Below are 17,597 nucleotides of genomic sequence, written 5' to 3' on the forward strand. Positions count from 1 at the left end.
GTCCAGGTGCGAGTAAGGGATTGTCTCCGTTTAAATTTCTCCATGAGCTGTCACCTCTCCTGTGACCTAGCCTCAATAGAACTCCATACTTTGACCACAAGAGTCATAGTGAGGCCCACCATGGGTGAGTTTGATCAAACAACCCCCTGCCTCCTGTTTCTTCCCTGCCCTCTTCCCAATGCATACTCTCTATGTGAACCTCAGAATTTCCCAAAACTCATTTTGCTCCCTTTTAATTTACCCCATGGTTATTTCTAGGTAAGCACCATAGCCCTCGGAAATGTGCCTCCTATTATTATTATGTCTGCGTGGCACAATGAGGTAAGATAGAGATGACAGGCCAGGCACTGGAACTGCCCTCACACAGAACCCCACAGTCCGTGGGTTTGTTTCCCCTTGATCAGGAAGAAAAGGTGGATTATTGTATTTCCTTTTAGAAGTATTCTTATTGGTTTGAATTTTTGTATATTGATAGAAAAATTTTAAAATATTTTTATTTAATTTTGATTTCTGTGCATTGGTGTGAGGGTGTCAGATCTTGGAGTTACAGACAGTTATGAGCTGGCATGTGGGTGCTGGGAATTTAAGGTTATATTTTGCTACCACATACTGTATGCATGTTTTAACTCTGGTTTAAGCTATTGTATATATGCAACTCATTTTAAATACAATGTGAAGTTCTGGTCCTTAACAGCTACTATTGCAAACTGTTTAGGAAAACTAAAAGATGCAACTTAGTTGTCAGTCACCTATAAATAATCATATTGTAGTCATGTTAGGTACTACTTTAATTAATTACAGAAATAAGCTCTATTTAGCCTCCTCTATGTTTTCAAAGTTAAGCTAGAAACACAAATAGCTAGAAAAAAAGCAACATTTTTCTATTTGGATATCCTGAAATAGAGAGGTGGTCTTCAAACACTTTAGAGATCTGCAGACGATGGTGTTTAGGATGTGTTAGTAACAAAAGGCTTTCCTGACAGAGATGCATGAGTTCCTGGCAGCACTTCATTCTACTCCAAAAACGATGATGGGCACCAAAGGACGACCACATGGAGGTGGCTTCAAATACGGCAACGTCACTGGACAAACTGCCTTTTACTGCAAGAGCTGACAGCACGCTGCCCGACAGCTGGCAGTACGCTGTCCAAACCTAGTCAAGCAGGACATTGGAAAGTGCATTGCTCCACTTTGGCAAGACAAAGTACGACAGTTCTTCAAAATTCCTGCTTCAGAGAAAAGTCTGTCAGATCTTCTTGCTTGGCAGCTGAAGACACAGGAACCTGGGCTGACTGACCAGGTAACCACCAATCATTTCTTCAGTTTTGGAAGAGGCTTGCTCTGCACGTCCTGTTTACTCAGGTAGAGTTTATCCTTCTCAGGTCTCTGATAGGGTTGAAGACTAGAGAATTACAGTCTCTTTTTTTTTTTTTTATGGAGGTGGGGTATGCTTATTATAAAAGAACAAAACTCCATAGCATTTTTGTTGTTGTTGTTTTTTGAGACAGGGTTTCTCTGTATAGCCCTGGCTGTCTTGGACTCACTTTGTAGACCAGGCTGGCCTCGCACTCACAGTGATCCACCTGCCTCTGCCTCCAGAATGCTGGGATTACAGATGTGTGCCATCACACCTGGCCCCTTCCATAGGATTTTTAAGGAGGAAAATTATTATTCTGCTGGGAGAGAAGATACTAGGACACAAAATGATAAGTTTAAACTCCAGGTCTGTCCTCATTTCCTCCGGAAGAACACACTGAAGCAAGCAAACAGGCAATTCTGTAATGTTAGAAACCCTACAGAGTTGATTAAAATCTAAATGTTTTGCTTTTTAAAATTGAACATATCAAAAATGACCTACTAGGCCAGGTGTGGTGGCACATGCCTTTAATCCCAGTACTTGGGAGGCAGAGATAGGAGGATCTCTGTGAGTTCAAGGCCAGCCTGGACTACAAAGTGAGTCTAGGACAGCCAAGGCTACCCAGAGAAACACTGTCTCGAAAAAAGAAGAGTGACCTGCTTTTGTGACATGCTAGTCCCACCAAAAAATAAGCCCATTAACAACTCCCCAACCCCATCAGTAACAATGTTCAAGTTGACCAGGCAACTCACACTTGTAACTCATCTTGTGTTTGGTTAAGTATGAAACTTCTAAACCTATGCCCAGGGACAGGTGGCAGGAAGCTGTGCCATCCTACCTGCTACCTGCCTAGCACCCGCAGAGTAGGCAGGAGAACCCTAAGTAGTAATGAAGAAGCTGAGTCCCAGATAACCAACTTTCCTGGTACTGCATCCCCACCCCCTCCTCAAGGAAGCCTCGCCAAGCTCCTCACTCCAGCTTGGCACTCAGTGGCTCGGATGGTTTTCTCGATTAGAAACACATTTATCAGGCTGGAGAGATGGCTCAGAGGTTAAGAGCAATGACTGCTCTTCTAGAGGTCAATTCCCAGCAACCACATGGTGGCTCACAACCATCTATAATGTGATCTGATGCCCTCTTCTGGCCTGTAGGTGTACCTACAGGCAGAGCACTGTTTACATTAAAAAAGAAAAAAAAAAAGACACACACACAACTTTTTTTTAGTTTTTTTGTTTGTTTGTTTGTTTGTTTGTTTTTTTTTTGATACAGGGTTTCTCTGTGTGTACCTTTGGCTGTCCTGGTATCACTCCGTAGACCAAACTAGCCTCGAACTCACAGAGATCTGCCTGCCACTGCCTCCTGAGTGCTGAGATTAAAGTCATGCACCACTACTGCCTGGCAACTTTTTTGTTTTTAACATTTAAATATAAAAATACTACTTACTCTGCTTTGTGTTATAAATGGAGGACCAAGAAATAGAAACTTTTCCTTCCTTTATGGCAGGGCCGTCATCTACCAAGTGATACACTGAGTTGTGTTCATGGAGGGCAGCAACTCCCCTCCCCCAGGCAAGGGAAGCATGGCACAAGGGACAAACCTCCAACTCCTTCTCACAGAACTTCCATTTGGAATAGAAAGTTGGTTTCACCTTAAGAAATAACAGCTCTCAAGTCTCATCTTGGTGTAAAAGCGGGAGGGAGGGAGGAATGGGAGGATACAAGTGATGGGATAACAACTGAGTTGTAATCTGAATAAATTAATAAAATTAAAAATAAAAATAAAAATAAAAGAAATAACAGCTCTCTACCAATGGGGGAAATGTCAATCTGAGCAGTTGGACATGTCCTTTCAACTCTCCTGAAGAAAGAAGTCCTCTGCCTCACAATGCACCCGCTTTGTGACAGCTATGCCTACTGGACGTGCATTCCTGATGAGATGAAGTGGTGTGTTACCTTCCCCTACCCGCCTTCCCTAGAACACTAGATAAGAAAACAACAACAACGCAAAATAAAAAACAAAGGGTTGGGTGACCCCTCTACTCTGACCAATAAAAGCAAGATTAAGAGCATATGCAGGGGGAGGTAATCCCCCTCAGGAACAGTCATAGGGGAGGGGAATAAGGGGAAAATGGGAGGGAGGGAAGAATGGGAGGATACAAGGGATGGGATAACCATTGAGATGTAACAAGAATAAACTAATAAAAAAAGAAAAAAAAGGGCCGGCGGTGGTGGCGCAGGCCTTTAATCCCAGCACTTGGGAGGCAGAGGCAGGCGGATCGCTGTGAGTTCAAAGCCAGCCTGGTCTACAAAGTGAGTCTAGGACAGCCAAGGCTAAACAGAGAGACCCTGTCTCGAAAAACCAAAAAAAAAAAAAAAAAAAAAGCAAGGTTAGCCGGGCGTGGTGGCGCACGCCTTTAATCCCAGCACTCGGGAGGCAGAGGCAGGTGGATCGCTGTGAGTTCGAGGCCAGCCTGGTCTACAAAGTGAGTATAGGACAGCCAAGGCTACACAGAGAGACCCTGTCTCGAAAAACAAAACAAAACAAAACAAAAAAAAAAAAGCAAGATTAACTGGGCATGAGGAGTAAAAAGACCTTGATATTCCATCCTTTGAGTTACGCGGGGTACAACCGGGAGAGGGAAGGGTGCAGTGGGTGAAGTAGGAAGGGCTCATGATCACTAGAAGTCTAGTCTACTTAGTTTTTGTACTGGAAGGGCTTGTCGCTGGTCTCTTTGAGAAGACACGTACAGACGATGGCTTCTGTCACCGCAAAGGGGTCACCATTGGCAGAAGGGCGGGAGTCTTCAAATTAACCCTCTTCTCCTGCTGACAGTCCGAGGAATAAGGATGCCAGCACTGCAGTTGGCAACGCCAGCAGAAAAGCCATTGGAGTTGGAGGTTTTGTGGAATCAGTCAGACGGAGGGCATTGCCCAGGCCCCCTTGGGGTCGTAGGCGCGAATGTGGTTCTGGTGCCGCTTGCTTAGTTTGTCAGTATACTTGACTCCTTCAATATACTTGAGATCGTTCTCCTCCCGCATGGCCTTGGTGCTAAAAAGTTGGTATGGCAGCCTGCACCATTCCAGCTCCCAGGAATGGGCTTGAGGTTAGTGGTTGCTGTCACCCCCAAGTCTTCTCACACACAAAACGGGCCGCCCAGAGATGCTCTCCCACGCGGATTCCTTCACAGGGTCCTATTTGGCATTCCCACTGGGCAGGCATGACCTCAGTATTTGTCCCTGTGATCCTGACTCCTGCGTACAAGCAAGCCGGGTAGTGAGCCTTGGGGCCCAGGGCGGCCACTGGAAGGCCATCTGTTCCCATGAGAGTATATTCCTGTTTCATTCCGAACCAGGGGTGCTGGTTGCGCACCATGCCCATTACCCACTCACAGCTGTGCCTTAAATTGGTCTCTGCAGGCTTCCGGTTATACCTGAAAACTTCACAGACCACCACCTTGTTGGGTTCCTTGCTGAAGGGGCCCCAAAACATGGCAACAGGGCTGAGATACATGTCACTGTTGGAACCTTCAGACTGAAAGGTCTAGAGACGTCAAAATCCCACTCAGATAAACTCTTCTACACACTTGGGCGCACAGTCGAGGGGGCGGGTCTTGCAGGGCAGTCCTTCTCCTGTTTCATCAACCCAGATATACATGGGTTGGACTTTCTCACCCTGAGGCAGGGACATGTACATTTGCTTGATGCCTTTGTTCAGTGGGAACCTGCTGGGGTGGCCATGGTGGAAGGTGCTCTGTGCGGTGGCCCGCAGGATGATGGGTGTGTGAACAGGCAGCAAGAGGGGCGTGACGGGAGGAGACTGGTGAGGTAGGTGTTCAGAAGCTCCCCTCTACTCCCACTCTTGATGCTCTAGATAATTATAGTCCTACAGTTTTCCTTGTTATTAGATTCAGAAAAGAAAAGCTGATAAAAGTGAAGTGTGCGCGCACACACATGCAGACAAAGCATCGCCATCCATGAAATAAATAAATAAACCTTTTAATATATATTTTTAAATGAAGAATCTTTTCTGGGTTAAAAAAAAATTAAAAACCAGAAAGAGCCAAGCAGTGGTGGCACATGCCTTTAACCTCAGTTCTCAGGAGGCAGAGGAAGGCTGATCTCTGAGCTCCAGGATGGCCAGGGCTACACTGAGAAGCCCTATCTCAAAAAACCAAACCAATTAATCAATCGAACAAAAAGCCCAAACCAAAAAGGATTGTGGTGGCTCTTTTTTTCCTTTTCTCTCATACCCTTCCTTCCTCCCTTCCTTTAGTGGTGTTTTGAAGACTGAGAGGTCTGAGAGGCGCACTTTCCATGGGGCAGCCCCGGGAAGGAGGGGTTTACGACACCTGGAATGTGGCTGGTACTGAGGCAATGATACACAGAAAAAAAATCTCGAAAAACAAATAAACAAATACCTGGGGGGGGGGGGAAGAGGGGAAGAGCCAAGTGACCCAGTTCTAAGCTGATTGTTACAGACACAGCCCATGGACTTTCACTACAATAACTCAGCACATTTTCCTTGATATAGGCTTATGGAGCCTAACTTGTGCTAGTATTCTGCTCCTTTCCAAGTGCTGGGGTTACAGATGTGAGCCAGTGTTAACAGCTTATTGGGTTTTTATAAACCAACCTTCGGCTTTACTGCTATTCTCTATTGCCTTTTATTTCAAAGATTCCTGCTGGTTACTTCTTCCTTACTGTGTAGATTCTCTTTCTTGTTTACTGATTGAAGACCTGTTCTTTCTGAAGTACTGCCAGCTTATCGTTTTCCCCTAGGTACTGCTGCAGCCGCCTTACTAACGGTTCCTATATTGTCTCTTCATTTTCAGTACTCTCAGGTGTATATTTAAAAAAGATTTATTTACAGCAGCTGGAGAGTTGGCTCAGCAGTTAAGAGAACTTGTACTGGACCCAGTTTCAATCCCAACACCCACAAGGAGGCTCACCACCTCCTCCAGCACCAGCATGTATGGTGCACAGACACACATGAAGGCAAAACACACGAACACATAAAATAATAAAATCTAAAATAAGTTTTAAAAAGATGTATTTACTACGTATACAGTGCTCTGCCTACATGTATGCCTGCACACCACATCTCATTATAGATGGTTGTGAGTCACCTTGTGTTTGCTGAGAATGGAACTCAGGACCTCTGGAAGATCAGTCAGTGCTCTTAATCTCTGAGCCATCTCTCCAGCCCCCTTAAGTGTATTTTATTTATTTTTTATTTTTTACATACACATTTATATCATTACACATATATACCCTTAGGTGTATGTTCCAATGTCTGTCTTGATTTATTATTTTACCCTCACATGACTGGGGTGTTTATCTACACTTGAGTTCTACAAATATCTGTTATCTAGTTGCAGGCTTAGCTAAGCGTTGTGCCATGTGGCGATTGTCCTGCCATGGGGGAGAATGAGGTGCGAGGATTCCTTCAACGCAGAGTTGAGGCCTTTCTTGGGCTCAGATTAGGATGCTTTCCTTTCATAAATGCTTTACAAGTGTTGGGATAACTAGGTGGAGGATATTTAACTGTCAATCCAAATCATCTTTCAAAAGATGCTACTTGATGCGAACAGAAGTGTCACAATGGGCACATATGTGTCAGTAAACTAAGGCTGTGCCCATGGCAGCTCAGGAAACAGGAAGTTGAAAAGATAAAATAAAGAGATGATATAAGATATCAAGAAACACTAATTTTTGGTTACAAGGATTAGCAACAAGAGCAGCACTAACCCAAGGCTGGAAAGCCAGCTGCCTCAAACCGTGGCAGGCCTGGTACAAGGTAGGGTTTTGGCAGTCTGTGAGGTACTCAAGCAGCCTGGAGAAGTTCCTCCACTTTCACATGGATTCCAGGGTTCAAGCTTGTGAACAGATTTGCACAGCAAGCACTTTTTCCTGCAGAGCCTGTTAGCATGGGCCCTCTGTTGTTTTGTTAATCTGACTGGGGACTCTATTGTTTTTTTCTAATTATGATGGTCACAGGACTATTGCAGCTAATGTTTGTCACACACAGCCCAGGATGTTAATTTTTCTGAATCTTGTCTGGGGTAAGGGAGGTACATTAAGTTGCTCGGCCACCTGAGTGAAATGTCTCCACATAGATAAACCAGGGCCCCAGATACTACACCCCTGGCCAGGAGCTCAGAGGAGCCTGGGCAAGCTTATCTGCTTGGCCATGTTTGAGGGCTCCTTGGGATGATGCTGGTATAGACTCTCAAATAGGAGGTGCTATCACTATGTAGCTGGCAAATGGCTTGAAGGTATTCATAAATAAATACTTTGCTTTCCGTTGATTCTACGTCTAACACCAAGAGCTTTCCTCCTGGCCACTGAGCTCCAACAACTCCCCAGGAGCCCCAACCAACAGCAGACCTGCTACTTGTGGCAAGCAGGGCAGAAAGATAGGTGTCTCTGCCCCAACCCAAGTTCTTAACACTTACCTAGCCTGTGTAGAACCTGCAGCTCACAGGGTAAATTAGCATTAGTGCCACTCTGCAGATCACCACCAGTTGTGTCTTGAAAGTGTCAGCGCTCTAAGCCTCAAGTGGCTCCTCTGGAAACATTTCCAGGCCTTACCCAGAGGGATTTCTTATGGGTGACAGGGTGTGTCACTGGCACCAGGCCCTGCATAAAAACCCTACGAAGGCTGTGGCCAATTCTGTTTATAATTTCTTTCTTCCTGAGTCCTCACCTCAGACCATGAAGGCTGCAGGTTTAGGCAAATCTTTCTGTAAGGATGTCTACAAGTCCAGTGGTATTTACAGCTGTGCCTCATCCTGGTGGTCTATCCCGGGGACCAGAGTAAGCAGCTGGCTCTCACACAGGCTGCACACCCGTGCCCTCATCTGCAACTAAAAACAGCACAGAGAACACGGTGCCATGCTGGCCCTAGAAGTGCAGGGGATCGTGTGGACTCACACAGGCCATTACGCAATGGCTTGTCGCCATCTCAGACTCAGAGCATATTGAGGGGCAGTGAGCACAGCAGAGGAGGCACTGATTAGCCAGGGCCTGCAGGAGACTGCATACACCTGTCTTTTCTGCAGGGCTCCCTGCACTTCTGCTTTGCGTCTGGCACTATGCCCTCTCAGGCCGCAGATGGGCTAGCATAGGAGGCCGGGCCTTGAAGGAAGGCTGTGGGGAAGAAGGCGACTTGGCCCTCAACCTGCAGCAGCCATCTCCATCCTGGACCAGTGCCTGGCTTTTTAGGCACTGAGCACCGTGTTTCCAGCCACAGGGGAACAGCACACAGCTTAGGAAGTCCCTGGTTCACTCCTTCTAGTATAGTTGGAGTCTGGAGCTCCCAGGACAAAAGTAGAAGACAGAGAGGCTTGGAGTGCGACTGCAAATGTACATATATATTTATGTCCCAGGTCACACAGGGACACCTCCAAGGTAAGCAGATCAGATGTCCATCACTCAGGAGTCCTAGAAACACTAGGAGAGACAGGAATGGTCCAAGGAAACCTGGTTTCATGATCACTCAATTCAAGTTCTTGGCAGGCTTGCTATATGCCAGAAAGATGAACATCCCTCTAGCCACCATTTTGGCTGGACCATCCTCAGGATTCAGAGCCTAGATACTGGGAAACAGAACAGGATGGCCAAGACTATGTCTGCCCACCCTGCTGAGTTGTGCCTACAGGCTGGAGGCACATCCTAGGCCTGAGGGGAGGGCATCCTGCATTTCCCGGGGCAAGAGGCTGCCCTCTGCTACCTTTCTTCATCTTGATCTGCAGCTACTAAAGGGCCTCGGCAGCAGCCACAGCATCCTCAAGTTGCTGTAGCAGCTCCTTGGGCTGTGGTGAGAATGCACTGGTGTCCACCCTCTGAAAGTCAGGATGTGCAACCACAGAGGCCAGCACATCTGCAAGGCGGCCAACATCAAACGCGGCCTGCTGTAGGCCCAGTCCTAGGCTTGTGCTGTCCCATGTCCCCTCCTTCAATCCTTGCCTCAGGACCAGGAACCTCTTCTCAGCGACGACCTTGAGGAAATGGTAAAACTCTTCAAAATTGATCCCGGTGCAGGACTTCATGATGACCTGGGCCAAGAGGAAAGGGCAGGTAAGGCCTGGGGCACATCCACTCAGTCTGCTCTGTGTACATGCTCCCTCCCACACACCCGCGGGTCAGGGGCTGAGACTGACCCAGAGACAACGGTACCGAGCCAGGACAGCGGTCAGGAGGGCCTGAGTCCTGAAGCCTGGCCCTGGCACCTGTACTGGACTTAAAGCTGACTCAGCGTGAGCCAGCTGCTTCCCACCTGGCAGTGCTGGTGCCAGTCAGGCATGGTGTCTTTCCACTGTCCAACCTCATGTTGCACTGCCTGGAGCTCTTGCTGCAGGAAGTGCCACATGTTTGCCAGGTTGTAGCCATTGACCCAGTTGTGGTTGATAGATATGGTGTCATCCTGGAGGGCAGAAGACAAGCCAAGCTGAGGCAGTAGCAGGCCTCCCCTTGGGTGAGCAAATCAAATCCCATGCCATGCCCACAGGTGGGAGTGAGAGCTCTGGCAGCGGGACACCATCTAGAATGACCTGAGGAATTGTCTACACTGGATTGGCCTGTGGCGAGACTGTTTTAATTGATGAGGGAAGAAGACCCAGCTCATGGGGTAGCACCAATCCCTAGGCGGAGGGAACTGAACTGTGTAAGAGTAGGGAAACTGAGCCAAGCAGTAAGAAAGTAAATGTGTACACATTCTTTCTCTGTTCTTTACTGTGGGTGGGATATGGTTTGACATTCCAAGTGCCTGCCTTCACTTCCCCTGTGATAGGCTGTAAACTGGATGGAGTAAATCCTTTTTCCCCTAAATCGCTCTTCACCAGAATATTTTATCACAGCAATGACATAGTGGGCAAAGGCAGAAAGCAGACACTCAGCCACTGTAGCCAGGAAATGTGGATCCCACGTTGTGATGGCCTAGCACATTGGATGAGAGCTAGAACCTCACAGGCCCATGGCAGGAAGCAGGTCAGAATAGGGCAAGGGGATAAGTTCTCAGTAGGCTCCTTTGCAGCTCTCCCACCCTATCCTAGCCTTTGCAGGAGAATTTTATTGCCTCTTTCTAGAGGCAGCTGGAATGGGAAGGGAGGCAACGGAGAGGGAGGGAGCCTGGCAGAGGAGGGTCCTGTGCACTGCCTTACCAGGTTGTACACTTGATGGTGCCACCCGCTGGGCACAAACACCATCTCACCAGCCTCCTGTATGACTTCAAGGGGTAGGCTGTCCTGTTGGATCCTGGGATACAGGCGGGTGTCCAGCAGCTCGGGGGAAGTCACGTCATAGGGCAGGCCACCATGGCAGTCCCGAAGGGCTTCCTCGTGCCCTGGCGGGAAGAACAACCATTTCTTCCTCCCACAGATGTTGACTGACCAGCTATAGGAGCGGAAGATGTCTGCATGGAACGGAGACCTACAGCGAAGGCTTTTGGTTTGTGTCCTGTGGAATGCTGCACGGTCCCTAGGTTTTTTGTTTTGCTTGCTTGTTTGTTTGTTTGTTTGAATATGACTTTAGGCAATGCCCCAGAGGGTCACACCTCCCACCTCCCCTTCACCAGGTGCCCAAGTCCCTTCGGTCATTACCAGGTGCCTCTGGGGCCCGCATAGACAAAGCGGTAGTCATCCACATTGAGGACGTCCCAGAACTCATTCAGCCAGTCTGATGAGAAGTACACTGGCAGCGTGAATATGTCTTCCAAGTCATCCCCCAAGGAGTCTCTGAGGAAAGCACAGGAACTACAGCACTAACCCACCCCGGGCCCCACCCCAGCGGACCCACCCACATTTAATGTGGCCGCCGAAGATCACCCAAACGTTGTGGGCTTCTTGACAGCTGCAGATTAGAGGACCTGAGCTGAACCTCAAATTGCTCGAACAGAATGCTGAAGATGACTCGGGGGCATCCTGCATAACTACTCCACTCAGGCAGTGGTACTGGGCCTCTGACACCTGGTTAACAGCATGCCAGTTCATAAGCACGCGCCTCCTGCTTTTCTTCACTAACACGAGAGAGTCTAAAGGTGCCTGGCAACTCCAGGCTGCAGCACCAGGTGTGAGAGCCCTAAAACCCATCAATGGGCCCCCAAATACTGGATCATACTAATACCCGCCTCAGGGAAGGCAGAACTCAATCAACATCATGCTGGAAAAACTTCTAGATTCATGTGTCCATAACTCCCAACAAGAGACAGAGATAGCAACAAATTATCTGCAGCTCCCAAAACATGAGGACCCCCTGCCATGGAGACTCTGCTCAGGCTTTGCTCCCCCTGTGACCTCCTGATTATGCCACTCCACACATTCTGCCCTTTTGGGTTCCAGGGTATTCCAGAGAAAAGTACAGTCAAACACTGGGTTTCAAATGAATAATTTCCTAGCATAAATGTGCCAGTGTAATATTTGGGGACTACTCACACCAACATAAAAAGAACAAAACAAACAAACAAAAAAGACCAAAGAAATGTGTACCTACAATTCCAAACTATGACACACAACAGAGTGGGCCCGTCAGTCTGTTTCTGCCATGTCCAAAACCAGGACCACTGTCTGGTCACACTTCACCCAGCTTAAGTCCTGCTTAAGTCAGCTCCAGGCCCAAGGCAGGAGTAAGGCAGCGTGGCTGGAGGCTGGTGGAGCTCTTGCACCTGCTCAGTTGTGGGAACCACAGGGGCCTGAATCCCATCCCACTCTACTGGGCCTTATTTTGCACCCAAGCGATACAGGAATTCAGCTGTTCACGGCTCACACAGTGTTACACTGTGCCTTCTGCTGGGGGTGTAAATACAACCGTCTGTGTTGGGAAAGCAGACCAGGCAGAGGAAACTCACACACCTAGGGTGAGCACCATGTCAGCCAGGTGGTAAGTGCAGCCAAAACCCCTGAGATGTAGGAGGTTGCCTGCTTATGATGGGCTTATGTACGGACATGTCCAAGTTGAAAATACACATTTTTAAAACTATGAACAGCACGTATTTGAATGTTCAAGGCCTTAGCAGTCCCAGTTCCAAAAAGAAAAGAGCAGCAGTGTGCCCAAGTGCATGACCACCCTATCTTAGCACACCAGCAGAGCACACTGTACAGGTGTGATCATGTCAGTAGATCCATGGGTTGGATGGGGGTTAATGGCTTCATGACGCTGTTCATCACTGAGACAGAAGACAGATCACATATAGCTACCCTGGGAAAACAAAATTCAAATTTACAAGTATTTTCTGACCAACTACATGAGCCAATTCAAGCCGAACTAGAGAATGAATTCAGATTTATTGGGGGGCAGCTCTTAGGTGGGTTCACCCACCTCACAGGAGAGGGGTCAGTGAAGTCGACATGCAGTGGGAGACAGAGAGATGGGAAATGCAGAGAGAGGGGGGGAGTAGGAGAGGAAGAGAGGGAGAACCCCAAAGCCATACACCTGCCTGCCCCATTACCTGCACAGGTGCCAGTCCTTGAGGTAGAGGCAGCCCCGCGGAGAAGAGCAGCCTCCACTGTTGTACTCTTTCCAGTAACTGACATAGTCACGGAAGGGCATGTGCTCCTTGGGGTTTGAATTGTATTCCCGCACTCCACAGTTAGCAACCGGTACAACGACATCGCCTGCACCGAGAAGTTAAACACAGAAGTGGCAGGGTCTTATGTGTAGTTGCCCCTCTTGGGCCCCGACCACCCTCTCGACGAATTATCCAGATGCCACCCGTCTGTCCGGCCCTGGCCGCCCTCCCAGCCCGGGGTTTAAGCCTCCTGTCTGCGCCCTCCTACCATACTTCTGCAGCAGGTAGTCGAAGTCAGGCTTTCCCTCCGATGTCACCCAGCGCCGCCGGCTGCCCCAGTCCTCGGTGAAGGAGCTGGAAAACACGCAGGGCAGGTTCGGCAGCAGGAAGCCCTTCACGAAGTCGGCGTAGGAGAAGGCAGCCGGCGCCTGAATGAAGGGCACACTGCAGGGAGCGGGCCCACCAACGCCAGGAACTCGGCCTCCGAGGTCCCGGTAATGCTGCTCCGCAAAGGTGCGCGTCTTCCGATCCATGCACCGGGGAACCTGACCCCGGACGTCAAGTCCCGCTTCTCACTCCACTCCAAATGGGGTGGAGTGGAGGACGAGAAATCCCCTAAAACCAGTTCGGAGCAGAAACCACGGTGAGGGAGCCCGGAACCATAAACCCAAAGGAGCGACATTCCAGCAGGAACGCAAGCCTTTGAGCTCCCAGGATATGCGCATGCGCCCTGTGTGCCCGCCCTTCTGAGCAGGCGCAGAGGCGCTCTCTCAAAGTCGGACAGGCTTTCCGGCTTCTGGCGTCAGTGTTTGGTGGTCCAGTGGCGCGTGCCAGTGCGTCTTCTGCGCGCTCCTCTTGCCTCAGGTGAGCGGAAGTGCTAACGCGCTGTTAGACAGTACTCCACACCGACCCGGAATGAGGAGGTGGACATGAGTCCGAAACCTCAAAGGATGACAGGGTTCTGAGGGATGGTGGGGGATAAGGGTCCGCGGGAAGTGGTGAGATTCCGGAGTCTCCGGGATAAATTGAGGAGGAACTTTTCCAAGGATTATGGTGTTTGCCTAGAAATATCACGGGGCAAAATAAAAGGGAGCAAAGTGAGTTTCGGAATATTCTGAAGCTCATATAGAAAGTGTGAGTTAGAAGCCGGGTGTGGTGGCGCACGCCTTTAATTCCAGCACTGGAGAGGCAGGGGCAGAAGGCCAGCCTGCTTTACAAAGCGAGTCCAGGACAGCCAAGGCTAAGAGAGAGACACTGTCTCGAAAAGCCAAAAAAAAAAAAAAAAAAAAAAAAAAAAAAAAAAGGATGCATTGCGAGGAGGGGCGGGGTAGAAACAGGAGGAGGGTTGTTTGATCTAACTTGCCCTTTGTGGACCTCACTGTGTGACTCTTGTGATCAAAGCATGGAACTCGGTTGAGGCTAGGTCACAGAGATGACAGCTCATGGAGAAATTTAAGTGGAGACAGTCCCTTACTCACACCTGGACTCATGGTGCACACCTGTAATTTCAGCGTTGGGGATGATGAGGCAGAAAGAGCGGAGGTTACAGGCAAACATGAACCACAAAGCAAGACTTGTTGAAAAAAGAAAAGAAGACAAGTTACAACAACAATAAAACCTCAACTGATCCAAAATTCCATGTACAGTTAATCACTAAATCTGAGATTGCGCCTGTTTGCCCAGGTGTACTAGGTGTTAACATTTTATTCCTGTTGCCTCCTCCTTCTCCCTTGGGTTCTTTTCCTACCTGGACAGTATGCTATATTTGGAACAAGGTTTTAAATCTTTAATCTTCCTGGCATGTATTCTTAAAAATCTTTGACTGTTTGGGCTGGTAAGTGCCATTTTCCATTCTAATGAGTCCAGAGCCATTCAACACCACTAGGGTTAATTCCAGGTGGAGCTGGTCGCTGAAAGGCATAATCAGGACCACAGGGTAGGGACTATCAGCCCAGCCCTCAGCTTCTAGACTGAAGGTTGAGTGGGTGATCAATGGCTAGTGTCTAATCAGTCACGCCCACAGATGGAATGTCTGCAGTATCCCTAGAAGACTCATCAGGGGATCCTGGAGTCGGTGCCTAGGGAGAGCATTGGCTGAGTCTTTCTATACCCCATGCAATGTCATTTATAATAAAATAGTAAACATAAGTTGGTGTTTCTCTGAGTAATATGAGCTTCTAGGGGAAACCCAAGTCCAGAAAGATGTCTGGGACCCTGATTTATAGTTGCTGGTCATCAGAAAGAGGGGTGACACAACCTGGGCTTGCATCTGCACTGAAGTAGGGACATCTTGGGAGATTGAACCCCAACCTTGGGATGAGAGGTGATCTTAAGGCTGACATTATCAGACTGGTGGATTAAAAGATGTCCTTCTGCTGTGCACTGCAGAGGACTTTTTAGGGTCCCAGAATTCTGTGCTTTGATGTGAGAATAGAGGTAGTTTGTCATTCCATAAGAGTATGAAACCCAACAGCGATTGCTTCTCTTACTATTTATTTATTAATTTACTTTATATCTTAAGCATACCGCCCACTTTTCCTCTCAGTCCCAACCTCCTCACAGCTATTTCTTCTTTACTTGGTGTCCCTGAGAAACGGGTCAGGGTCAGCAGGGACATATGCTGTCAAGATCGCTGGGACAGCCCTGCCCCTGAGACACTCACCGGAACATGATCTCCTGTGCCCTGTTTCAATTAGTGCTTAACTCTCTCATCTTCACATGATGGCTGGCCTCTGGGTGTTAGTAAGAGTGTCAGATATATGAGGCCTGGGGAGAGGCCCGAAACAAGGTGTGTGTCCATGGAGTTCCCCAACTGGGAAGTGAGGTGATGCAGATCTTCAGCCACACACAGACCTATGGAAACTGCGCATCCTGGGCAGAGCCGCCCCAGAAGCAAACAGGAAAGACTGGAGTTGGCACTGTGGAGGAGATGAGGTGGAAACAGAGGACGGTCTCACTTCTCTCTAGAGCCTGCCCTGCAGCTAGCTGTGGTGTTTGGTGAAACCCCCTCAGACAGCATGGCTGCGCCTCCCAGGGAGGGGATGGGAACTTGTGAGGGAGTGGAAAGAGGGTCAGCTCCAGAGCAGGGCAGGTGCTGGAAAAAGCCAGTCCTGCCGCCCCCGCTCGCACACACTGCCCCACTGTTCCCTTCTCAGCCCTGTAGTGGAAGGTGTGCAGCGTCACGTGTTGTGTTACCTTGGAAATTAACTAAAAGGAGGCTGTTTACTTGCTGTTGAGTTGTTCTCAAGGGCACATGCGTGATGGAAATGCTGAAAGAGAGCCATTATGTTACTGGGGAGCCACACTCCCCAGTGTGTTAGGAGTCACAGTCAGTGACATGGGCCTATTCCCTGAGAACGTCATTTATGTGAATGACGTAGACCCAGGGGTGTCTACCATGCCTTCCCAAAGCAATTGTGCCTGTCACTTGCAGGGTCCCCTCGGGGCTACTACTCTATTACCTGTCCTAGTGCAAGCCAGTTACAGCCTGACAGAGGCAGACACCGCACAGAGAACTCAGAAGCCAAGCATCAGTAAGGCTCATTTTCTGTGTATGCACTGTGTGTCTATGGGGAGCACAAGGCTCGCTTCTGGGAAGACCACCTTGGTGCACAGGTTGAGTTGGCTTCGGGTAGCTCTCCAGAGAGCTGTGGTGGCCAGCATTTGGGAAGGGTAAAGGAGCTTGTAAGTAGATGGTTAAAGGTGGAGAAGCAGTTCAGGTCAGGACAGCGAGGAGCCTTGTGAGAGGGATGGGAAGGCAGGAGCCACAGAATGAGGCATTGGAGTGGGCGTGGCTGGGATTTGCACTGATTATGTGGAAGGGTCTGCTGCTTATGATTTGTTTTGCAGTGTTCTTTCCCACTCTCCCAGAACCCGAGCCTCCCATGTACTTGTTGACAAAGTTAATGGGATTGGCTACAAACTGTAACCTTTGCCCAGTTGACAGAATTTTGTAGATGAAGTTCACTCACCCTGGTTGAGTTATCTGTGGTTGTTAGTGACAGTGACAAAGACCTACAGCTCCTAGGCCTGAAGCATCACCACATGGCCCTGACACCACGTGCGAGGGCCTGGTGCAAAGAAGAGTGAAGTCAGTGATGCTGAGGATGGGGTGGGTGGAGTCCCTGTGAAGGACCTGGCTTCAAGGAGCATGAGCCCCTCCTTAGGACTCAGTGGGAACAGTGTCCGTCTGGGCAAGTGGGCAGGCCATGGGGTCTAACCCTGCACGGGCAGCTGCTGCTGCATGGGCGGGAGCAGTTTTCTCCTTTCTGTCCTTCCGCTTAATATCTGTTTATTTTGGCTTTCTGTAAAAGACATCCTGGAAATCTGTGGGGGATCAGATGTGGCCACATGTTTCTCTTTGAATTTGTCAGACACGGGCACACTTCTTGTACTTACCGTCTGTGGTGTCATGGTGACAGTGCTTGCTGTTCCTGCCCTCAGCTTTTGGTTTTCTGTCCTGTTCTCTTTGTATCGTAGAGTGAGTTAGAGCTGGTTTTGATCTGAGGTCTGTTAGTTATTTCACCAGCGGGTAAACAGAGGTCCAGGAGGTGAGGTAACTTTTCCCAAGTCGTAAAGCTGTGGTGGAGCTGGAGGAGCAGCTGCCGGAACATGGCAGCTTCTCCCGCTGCTGCTGGCTGCTAGGCATGGGGACTTTCTGGGGAACCTGGGGACAGTTTCACTGCCCATTCATGGAGTACCTCCAGAGCTCTGCTCAGAGAACAACCTTGTGGAGCAG

The 17,597-nt window shown here is 48.8% G+C and overlaps 2 protein-coding genes and 1 pseudogene across 6 annotated transcripts in view; 1 reads left to right on the forward strand and 2 right to left on the reverse strand.

The window, feature by feature from the left end:
- Window positions 1-3,625: 3,625 nt before the first annotated feature.
- LOC311586721 (glutamine synthetase-like) lies at window positions 3,626-8,571 on the reverse strand (annotated as a pseudogene). Its single transcript has one exon. The product of its transcript is annotated as a glutamine synthetase-like (transcript).
- Window positions 8,572-8,708: 137 nt separating this feature from the next.
- On the reverse strand, window positions 8,709-13,566 carry LOC311586718 (2-oxoglutarate and iron-dependent oxygenase JMJD4). 3 transcript variants are annotated; one of them, XM_084762847.1, is made up of 6 exons: window positions 13,128-13,566; window positions 12,800-12,965; window positions 10,956-11,090; window positions 10,518-10,749; window positions 9,635-9,781; window positions 8,709-9,413 (listed from the first exon to the last, which is right to left on the reverse strand). In XM_084762847.1, the coding sequence occupies exons 1-6, from the start codon at window positions 13,390-13,392 to the stop codon at window positions 9,114-9,116; spliced, it is 1,245 nt and encodes a 414-aa protein (XP_084618973.1). In that variant the 5' UTR covers window positions 13,393-13,566; the 3' UTR covers window positions 8,709-9,113. The 3 variants fall into 3 exon arrangements, with proteins under 3 accessions (XP_084618973.1, XP_084618972.1, XP_084618974.1); XM_084762846.1 differs by having other exon boundaries at window positions 10,518-10,785; window positions 13,128-13,565; XM_084762848.1 differs by lacking the exon at window positions 9,635-9,781 and having other exon boundaries at window positions 10,518-10,785; window positions 13,128-13,565.
- A 30-nt stretch (window positions 13,567-13,596) lies between these two features.
- LOC311586719 (synaptosomal-associated protein 47-like) overlaps window positions 13,597-17,597 on the forward strand; it is a 34,860-nt gene continuing 30,859 nt past the window's right edge. For both annotated transcript variants that reach the window (XM_084762849.1, XM_084762850.1), the window contains exon 1: window positions 13,597-13,723. The gene's annotated coding sequence lies outside the window, so the exon portion shown is untranslated. The remainder of the gene's footprint in view (window positions 13,724-17,597) is intronic.

The sequence above is a fragment of the Acomys minous genome (genome assembly GCF_964271855.1).
Source record: "Acomys minous genome assembly, chromosome: 16".
NCBI classification, from domain to species: domain Eukaryota; kingdom Metazoa; phylum Chordata; class Mammalia; order Rodentia; family Muridae; genus Acomys; species Acomys minous.

Bases quoted from the DNA above. Each gene is read 5' to 3' on its own strand.
- LOC311586718 (XM_084762846.1), bottom strand. From the start codon at position 13,392: ATGGATCGGAAGACGCGCACCTTTGCGGAGCAGCATTACCGGGACCTC. The intron at 11,091-12,799 runs GTAATGGGGCAG...TGCTTTCCTCAG, and splicing joins AAGGACTGGCACCTGTGCAG to AGACTCCTTGGGGGATGACT. The intron at 9,782-10,517 runs GTAAGGCAGTGC...TCTGCCCTCCAG, and splicing joins ACCATCAAGTGTACAACCTG to GATGACACCATATCTATCAA.